Below are 10000 nucleotides of genomic sequence, written 5' to 3' on the forward strand. Positions count from 1 at the left end.
TCAGGGATCTTCCACTCGCTGCTTCGTGAATCTCCAGCTTTCAGATTCCTTCCCTCAGACAGGGAGCACACAGGCTGTTTCTTGCTCTCCTACAGTTCGTTCAAAACTCCCGCAACCAGATTTCACTTTCCGAATGTCATGGCCACACCTCGCCAGTCCCTCCGCCGATATACACCGGCAGCTCAGGCAGTGGTAGCTCACAGCACCGTCCAGCCTCTCTCACACACACAGAGGACTCAGCACTTAAGGAGATCGCTTCTGTTTCACAAGCGGCTGCATTGTGACTCCTGGAGGTTCACTCAGTGAGAAAGGAACCGGTTTAGGAGTTACTCGAGATCAATTCCTTAAGCTCAGGGTTTCCATCTGGTTCGGTGCAGCATGGCTCTGGGGAGTATTTGGAGATTTTGGACGGTGCTGGTGTTGTTGTCCGGGACCCTGAGTCTGGGCTGTGAGAGGCTGCACTTACAGCAAGTTCTCAACACAGAGACTCTGAGCAAACTGCATGAAATGGTGAGTTTCAGCTGACCGGAATCTCAGTGGTTCTGCTCCCGGCTCAATGTCAGATCAGGGAGAAATAGCTTTTAATTTTGTGTCGTTACCGCTCAGTGATTCTCCAGGATCTCAGTTTCTGGGAGTGAATGTAACCGGGACTGTTCTCTCCTCTCAGGGCGGTCCCTTTCCCGGACACTGTTTAAGGCAGAGGTTCTCCCTGAAAACCAAGCCCTTGGACCTGGTGAAACTTTCGGACGGAATGGAGGTGAGTTAAAACTCGATTAATTTTATTCAGACTGTGATTTTACAGAAAGGATGTGTGAGATTAACGACACGATCAGAGAGTTCACATCAGAAAATTGAACCGCAGCGATTTCTCCCACTGTGAAAATCTTTACCTCACTCACAAACTGTATCCCAACATGTTTCAACACTTAAAATCTCCTAACGTCTACTTCACCCCTTGATATTAGGTCAAGCCCTCGACCGAGCTCATCCATCAAACCATTTCCCAGCTCATCCGAAAAACCATCCCTATCCACATTACCGCTCAAACCATCTTGTTGTCTTCATCCCACGCTTGCCGTTAACAGGCTTGATCTCCTTTTTCACAGCTTTGAACATAGAACAATACAGCACAGGAACGGGCCCTTCGGCCCAACATGTTGTGCTGAACATGAAGCCAACTTTGATCCCGTCTGCACACCCTTGGTCCATAACCCTCCATTCCTTGCATATTAATGTGCTTATCTAAAAGTCTCTTAAACGCCCCTATTGTATCTGCCTCCACTACCTCACCTCACAGCATGTCCCAGACACCTACCACTCCCTGTGTAAAAACTTACCCGCACGCCTCCTTTTGAATTTAGCTTCAATGCACGCCTTTTAGGTTTAGATGTTTCAATTCTGGGAAAAAAATTGTGACTGTCAACCCTATTTATGCACCTCATTACTTTATAAACTTCTATCAAGTCTCTCCTCAGCCTCCACCGCTCCAGAGAAAACAAACCGAGTTTTATTTCCAATCTCTCCTTTTTGCTAATTCAGACAGCATCCTGGGAAACTTGTTCTGCATCCTCTCCAATGCCTCCACGTTCTTCCTGTAAAGTGGCGACCAGAATTCAATGCAATAGTCTACCTGTGGCCTAACCAAAGCTACAACTTGAGATCCCGACTCTTCTACTCAATTCGCTGACCAATAAAGGCAAGCATGCCATACACCTTCTTTACCACCCCCCTACTTGCATGGCCACTTTCAGGGTGCAACAGACTTGAGCCCCAAGATTCTGCTGTACATCAATTCTGTTCATGGTCCTGCCAATAACAGTGTACTTTTCCTGAACATTTGACTCCCAAAGTGCAGCACCTTACACTAACATGGATTAAAGTCCTTCTGCCATTTCTCTGCCCATATTTGTAACTGTTGTATATTATGCTATATTGATTGACAACCTTCTATCCACAACTATCCACAACTCTATCAATTTTTGTATCGTCTGCAAACTTACTACCCCAGCCATCTACGTGTTCATCCAAGTCATTTACATGTATCACAAACAGCATAGGTCCCAGTATGGATCCTGGCAGAATACCATTAGTCACAGACCTCCAGATGAAATACATGTTCCACACGACCCTCTGTCTTCTGTGGGCAAGCCAATTCTGAATCCATGTGGCCAAGTCATCATGGATCCCATGCATCTTAATCTTCTGGAAGAGCCTACCATGAGGCCCCTTGTCTAAAGCCTTATTGAAATCCATGTCGACAACATCCACTGCTCTACCCTCATCCATCACCTTGGTCATCTTCTCATAAAATAAACCAAGTCAGTAAAACATAACCTGCCCGGTACAAAGCCGTGCTGACTGCTCCTACTTTAGCCACACTTTCCCAAATGCCCGTTAGTCCTATCCCTAAGCAATCTCTCCAATTTCTTCCCAACCACCGATGTGAGACTCACTGATATATAGATTCCTGGATTGTACCTATTTTCCTTCTTGAACAGAGGAACAACATTACCTACTCACTGGTCCACCAGACCCTCTCAAGTGGCTAACAAGGATGCAAAGATCATGGTCAGTTCCCAGCAATCTCCTCTCTTAGATCTCTCAATAACCTGGGGTAGGTACCATCGAGTCCTGGGGACTTAGCCACTTTAATGCTCTTCCAACAACCCAATACCACTCCTTTGTTGATCTCAAAATGCCATCGCATATTAGCATGTGCTGTACAAATCTAACTAACCTCCATATCCTTCTCCTGGGTGAATATTTATGTAAAGACCTCATTTAGGATCTCACCCACATCCTCCGCTACTGAGCGCAAGTTCCCTCCTTCATCCTTTAATGGTCCTCCCTTCTCACCATTAATCCTCTTGTTTTGAAGTATGTGTAGAATGCTTCAGGATTTAATTTTATCTCACTTGCCAAGGTCATTTTATGGCTCCTGCTTGCTCTCCCAATTCACTGCTTGTGTTCATTTCCTCTTTCCCTTATACTCCTCACGGGCTCTGTTTGATTTTGGCTTCCTCGACCTCGGATATGATTATTTTCTTTGTTTGAGTAAATTTACAATCTCCCTGGTTATCCAAGGTTCCCTTCCCTTACCATCCTTCCTCCTTACTGGAACACGCTAGTCCTGAAATCTCATCAGTGGGTCTTTAAACAATTCCCACATGTCAAATGTGGACTTGCCTGCTACAGCCCTTCTCAACTAACACTCCGTAGCACCTGCCTAATACTGACATAGTTTGTCCTCCCCCAATTTAGTACCTTGCCCCAAGGTCCAGATGTAAACCATATTCACAGCTATCTTAAAACTGTTGGTTTTTCAACAATTTTCAAAACGGTAACAATTGGTGGCTGTTGATGGGGGCGGGGGGGGGGGGGGGGGTGGGGGTGTGAGGGGGGGGAAGGGGGTATGTTGCAGTAGTATATCCCTATCACAGTCATTCCACATATCTTATTTCTCAGCTCTGATCGTATTGTCTCAGTTTTTCACTCTCACATTCCACAGAGTTCTTGTAAGTTTCTCAAGTTATCTAAATCGAACACACTATAAAAATTTCACTTCCACTATCTCCTTACTCCCATTGCTATCATAAATGCAACTGGTACAGCCCATCAGTGTGTCCAGTTCATGCCATGTCTGTACTCTATTTGAGTTTTCCTTGTTTGCTCTTAGCATTGTCACTACTCGCATGCAGCACGGTGGCACACTGGTTAGCACTGCTGCCTCACAGCGCCAGAGACCCGGGTTCAATTCCCGACTCAGGCGACTGACTGTGTGGAGTTTGCACATTCTCCCCGTGCCTGCGTGGGTTTCCTCCGGGTGCTCCGGTTTCCTCCCACAGTCACAAAGATGTGCGGGTCAGGTGAATTGGCTATGCTAAATTGCCCGTAGTGTTAGGTTAAAGGGGCAAATGTAGGGGTATGGGTGGGTTGCGCTTCGGCGGGTCGGTGTGGACTTGTTGGGCCGAAGGGCCTGTTTCCACACTGTAAGTAATCTAATCTGATCTAATCTACTTGTCCCATGTACTCAAATAATTTGACTTATTTCCCCTTAACTGCATCTACAATGTTCACTGCAGCACTGGCCACTGAATTGTGAGTTATCACATTACCATTGAGCTGAAGGACGTTCATACTGGAAATGGGATTCCTTACCATGTCATGGCTTTTTTCTGGCTCCTTGAAATTCGATTTTGCACTATTTAATTTTATTCTTTGCAACAGCAACTTGAGATGAATTCAGGACAGACCAGGCAAAATTCATGCTCCATTTTCTGTGAATAAGTAAAAGACAACCTCCTTTATCTGTTCATTCTCTTCTTGATTTTTCATCACCCTCCCTCTTTAGCGTGATGCTTGTTACCTTTGTTTTCTAAATAATGTAAATTCAAATTACAGTTACTTTCCTTCTTGTGTTTTGTACCAATCAATCTCCAAGCATTTTTTGTACCCTAATTTATTTTGCTAGTTCTCCCATCTGATTGAGCCTGTTTCCTTGTATGAAGAACTGAATGTTAATTGTTCAGAATCAATCCTGTTTCATTGTGATTTCTACAATTCTAAGTTACTGAATCCTCCAACTCCTTTTCCTCTGCCTCCGATGCACTTGTATCGAATCCATGGATTTAAAGACTCGCATTGCTTATTTTTCATTGATCTGATCATGTTTGATTTGTATGTACTTTTGCTAGAGCCCTTTTAACATACTAAAACTAAGCATCTGTAATTTGAACATGTAATGATTATTTGCTCATTGTTTTATTTAATCTAACATGACCCCAAATGAACAGCACTAATGTCCCTGTCCTAATCTTGTGTGTGTTGTACAGACTCAGGACAGGATTCAGATTATCCATCATACCCTGCACCACATCAACAAGATCTACAGCATGAATCTGGGTTCAGTACCATGGGCCTGGGACAAGGTGGAAAACTTTTGTCTCCTCCTGGAGCAACAGCTGAGAGAGTTGCAAGACTGTCTGAGGAAACCAGGATCTGACCACAAGTTGAAGAGAAATGCTGCCATTCAACATTACTTTAGGAAACTGGAAAAGTTTCTCAAACACAAGGTATGACAATTCAGAACTAAGTGTGTAATTCCTGGCAAGCAATACATTTTTCAACATTTAACTTGACTCATTCCCAAATGCATTTACTTGAATATTTTACCTTTTCAGAAATTCAGTGAATGTTCCTGGGAAATCATCCGTGCTGAGACCAGAGCCCATTTACAACAGTTGCTTTTCATTATGGGACAAGCCAGCAAAAGAAACTGAAAAGTACATATTTACTACACACCAGAACAATGAATATTTATTTCAAAGACTTTCCATTGAAACTATTTATTTCTGCTTGGAAGAAATGTTGTGTCACAAACGTACAATGAGAATGTTAGTCGGACTATTTATTCTAGTGCACTGTTATTTATTGTTGTGATATTTTCTTTTGATGCAATGTTAAAGATTCATTGTGTGTGCAGTCTGTTTTGGAATGTCAGACAGTCAAAGACATGTACTTGCACTACAGCGAAGTCTCAATCATATTGACCTTGGCACTTATGAATTCGTTTTGCCAATCTTGGAAACCATGTCAGTTATTTTCATTTGTGTACATTTATTGGCATGATGTCTTAATTTATTGAAATGGTACTGTTTTATAGGATGTGTTATTTAACTTAAAGATATTAATTTAATACTATTTATTATACGTTGGGAAGTATGCTATTTTTTCAACTGTGAAATTTTATACTGAGTAACGGCTCAATGATATAAATAAAATTGTTTTAACAATATTATACATTTTCATGAATTGGCATTTATTTTTGATTTCTGTCATTTAACCTTCTGACACTGAGAATAAATGCAGTGGGTATTTCTGTCTGAAGCCTGTTACTCCTAGTCCTCCTCATCTCCAACATCAATTTTGCTCTATCAAATTGTCCTTACTCCTCAGATCCACAAATCCATTTTAAACTACACTATCCCATGGTCATCTGTAAGACTCCAACCCTCCATTTCCCTCAGACTCCATTCCCTCCCCAACCCCAACTCCGATCGCATATTCACTATTCCTCCTTACCCACCACTCTCCGATGCTGAACACACTGTACTCAGCAAAGGTCACAGTTTTATACCATTATGTTCCCACCTTAATGAATTTCCAACATTTCCAGCACACTCAGTAAGATGTCACCATCAGACTCATATTTTCCCCTCCACTTGTCAGCATACTGTGGCCTCCATTCCCTCAAGAACCCCTCAAACACCTCTTTCTTCACTCCCAACACTGTGTCCTCCACAACCCCATGGTACCTACCCCTGCAACTGCAGATGGTGTAGCAACTGCCCATTTGACTCCTCCCTCCTCAGTATTCAAGGACCCAAGGATGCCTTCCAAGTAAAGCAGTACTTTAACTGCATCTCACACAATCTAGTCTACTGCATTCACTACTCACAATGTGCTCTACTCTACACAGGAGAAACAAAGTCTAGACTGGGTGACTGCTTCGCAGAACATCTGTTTTCTGACTACAAAAAAGACCCTGAGCTTCCAGTTGCCTGCCACTTTAACACACCATCCTTTTCCCTGGCTAACATCCCTGTCTCAGGCTCGCTGGAGTGTTCCAACAAAGCTCAGCAAAAGCTGGAAGAACAACACTTTGTTTTTAGCATGGGTACACTGCAACCTCCTGGACTCAGTAATGACTCCAATACCTTCAGGGTGTGAAATCATCCACATCCTTCCCTGTAGACTGACACACACGGTCGTGTTTCCATATAGTCTGCTGTTACACACAATCCATTGTTAGCCACAAACAGTTCCCATTAATACATGTTCACTCTACTCGCCAGATCATTAACCAATGATCTTTCTTCCCAGCTGTTCAATTCTCTCTTTGGGCTCTATCGCTACCCATCATGAACTCCTTAAGCCCCAACACACACCATGCCTCAGCCCCCCATCCTACCTTCTCCATATAATCTGACATTTTCCAAGCTGCCACCTGTTCTGAGGAAGGTGCCAACAGACCTGCTACGTTAACTGTCATTTCTCTTCACGGGGGTGACAAATAGAGTCATAGAGATATACAGCACTGAAACAGACCCTTCACTCCAACTTATCCTTGCTGCACAGATATCCTAAATTAACCTCATCCCATTTGCTAGCCCTTGGCCCATATCCCTCAAAACCCTTCCTATTCATGTACTCATTCAGTTGCCTTTTAATTGTTGTAATTGTACCAGCATCCATCACTTCCTTCGGCAGCTCATTTCATACATGCGCCATACTTTGCATGAAAAAGTCACCCCTTAGGTCCCTTTTAGATCTTTCCTCTCTCAGTCTAAACCAATGCCTCTCTAGTTTTGCAATCCTTCACCCTTGCTATTTCCCATATCCATGTCCCTCATGATTTTCGTAACTGCTGTGAGGTCACCCCCTCAGCCTCCAACATTCTAGGGAAAATAGCCCCAGCCTTTTCAGCTTCTTCCTGTAGCTCAAACCCTCTAACCAAAGTGATGTCCTTGCAAATCTTTTCTGAACCCCTTCAAGTTTCACAACATCCTTCTGATAGGAGGGAGACCAGAATTGCACACAATATTCCAAAAGTTGGTTAACTAATGTCCTGTACAGCTGCAACATGACCTCCTGAATGCTCTGACCAATAAAGCAAGGCATGCCAAAAATCTCCTCCACTATGCTATCTACCTGCGACTCCACTTTCAGGAACTATGAACCTGCATTCTTAGGACACTTTGGTCAGCAACACTCCCCAGGACATTACCATTAAGTGTATAAATCCTGCCCTGATTTACCTTTCCAAAATGCAGCTCCTCATATTTATCTAAATTAAAATCCATCTACCACTCTTCAGCCCATTGTCCTATCTGATCACGATCCTGTTGTACTCTGAGGAAACATTCTCACTGTAGAGTACACCTCCAATTTTGGTGTCATCTGCAAACTTGCTCCTTATACCTCGTTTGTTCACATCCAAATGATAAATAGCAGAATACCCAGCACCGATCCTTGTGGCACACTACCGGACACAGGTCTCCAGTCCGATAAGCAACATTCCATCACCCTCTGTCTCCTTCCTTTGAGCCAGTTTTGTGTCCAAATGGCTAGATCTTTCTATATTCCATGTGCTCTAACCTTGCTAACCAGTCTACCATGGGGAACCTTGTTCAACACCTCACTGAAGTCCATATACATCAAGTGCACTGCTCTACCCTCATCAATCCTATCTGTTACTTCTTCAAAAAACTCAATGAAGTTGGTGAGACAAGATTTCCCATGCACAAAGCCATGCTGACTATCCCTAATCAGTCCTTGCCTTCCCAAGTATATGTAAATCCAATACCTCAGGATTTCCTCCAACAACTTGCCCATCACCAATGTCACTGCTCTGTAGTTCCCTGGCTTTTCCTTACCATCTTCCTGAAATAGTGGCACCGCGTTAGCCAACCTCCAGTCTTCTGACATTTCACGTATGTGAAACGATAGAAATATCGCAGCAAGGAGTCCAGAAATCATTTCTCTAGCTTCCCACAGAGGGGACACCTGATTGGGTCCTGGGGATTTATCCACCTTGCTGCATTTTAAGACATCCAACACCTCCTCCTCTGTAATCTGGACATTTTTCAAGATTTCACCATCTATTTCCCCACATTCTATATCTTCCATATCCTTCAAAGTGCACACTGCTGCAAAATAATCATTTAGTATCTCCCACATCTCCTATGGCTCCACACGTAGGCTGCCTTGCTGATCTTTGAGGGGTCCTATCCTTTCCCTAGTTGACCATTTATCCTTAATGTATTTATAAAGTCAATTTGGATTCTCATTAACAGTATGTGCCAAAGCGATCTCAGGTCCCCTTAATGCCCTCCTGAATTTCCTCTTACATAAAGTCCTACTTCTTTTATAGTCTTCTGAGGATTTGCTTGCTCTCTGTTGTCGAAACCTAACAGTTGATTTCTTCTTTTTCTTAACCAAAACTTCAATTTATCTGGGCACTCAGCATTCCCTACACCTACCAGCCTTGCCTTTCACCCTAACAGGAACATTCTGTTTCTGGACTCTTGTTGTCTCATTTCTGATAGCTTCCAATTTTCCAACTGTCCCTTTACCTGCAAACATCTGCCCCAATCAACCTTGAAAGGTTTTGCCTCATAACGTCAAAATTGCCCTTCCTCCAGTTTACAACTTTAACTTTTAGGTCCAGTCTATCCTTTTCCTTTACTATTTTAAATCTAATTGAATTATGGTTGCTGACCCTAAAGTGCTCACCCAGTGACTCCTCAGTCACTTGTCCTGCCCTATTTCCAAAGAGTAGGTCAAATTTTGCACATTCTCTGGTAGATACTGAATATGGCAGTCTCAATGTATGTTTGGAATGTTAAAATCCTCGACCATTACCATCTTATTATTCTTACAGATGACTGAGAACAAAGACATCTGATTTGCTTGTAGATCAAAATTCTCTCCATTTTAGACTTGAATATATTCAATGCCACCACCATTGTATGGAGTAGAGATGTTTCGAGATTAACAATTCTCTGACCACAGAATAACTATCCTCATTTCCATCTTAGGTTGAGAATGTTCATATTCAACAGTGCCCTTAGTTATAGTTACCACAAAGGCAAAAATATCTTCACACCATTTATACACTCAGGTTTCCTCAGGTCCTTAATTGTTTCAGTAAGTTCACCAGCTTCTTCTGCAAAACTGCAATAACTGGAGGCCCAGGCTATGAAAGCTTTTCTCATCAGGCAACATCTTCGTTTCAGAAATCAACTGACTGGAGCTACTCTGAACTGTATCTGATTATGGTATATCTTATTTAAGTAATGAGCCCAAACATTATTTCATCAGCACACAGTGTCTGGTTGCACGAATATACTGTACAGGGGTCACAATTCAACCGTACTTTTCTTCACCTTCCTCCTTGTAACAAGGCACGGGTGTGTCACTGGCTGGGCTTGCATTTGTT

General features: G+C 42.9%; 1 protein-coding gene across 1 annotated transcript; it reads left to right on the forward strand.

The window, feature by feature from the left end:
* Positions 1–351: 351 nt before the first annotated feature.
* LOC148141800 (interferon alpha-F-like) lies at positions 352–5791 on the forward strand. Its single transcript, XM_087977647.1, has 4 exons — positions 352–510; positions 668–757; positions 4833–5072; positions 5181–5791. Exons 1-4 carry the CDS (start codon positions 379–381, stop codon positions 5277–5279), a joined length of 561 nt encoding a protein of 186 aa, XP_087833773.1. The 5' UTR covers positions 352–378; the 3' UTR covers positions 5280–5791.
* The last annotated feature ends 4209 nt before the right edge of the window (positions 5792–10000 follow it).

Source organism: Chiloscyllium plagiosum, unplaced genomic scaffold, assembly GCF_037043375.1.
Source record: "Chiloscyllium plagiosum isolate Xiang-an unplaced genomic scaffold, Cpla_swu_hap1 HiC_scaffold_32, whole genome shotgun sequence".
In the NCBI taxonomy this organism is placed as follows: Eukaryota; Metazoa; Chordata; class Chondrichthyes; order Orectolobiformes; family Hemiscylliidae; genus Chiloscyllium; species Chiloscyllium plagiosum.

Excerpts from the sequence above, each read along its gene's own strand:
- LOC148141800 (XM_087977647.1), top strand. The coding sequence starts at position 379 with ATGGCTCTGGGGAGTATTTGGAGATTTTGGACGGTGCTGGTGTTGTTG. Across the intron at positions 511-667 it reads TGAGCAAACTGCATGAAATG|GGCGGTCCCTTTCCCGGACA; the intron begins GTGAGTTTCAGC and ends CTCTCCTCTCAG. Across the intron at positions 5,073-5,180 it reads AAAAGTTTCTCAAACACAAG|AAATTCAGTGAATGTTCCTG; the intron begins GTATGACAATTC and ends TTACCTTTTCAG.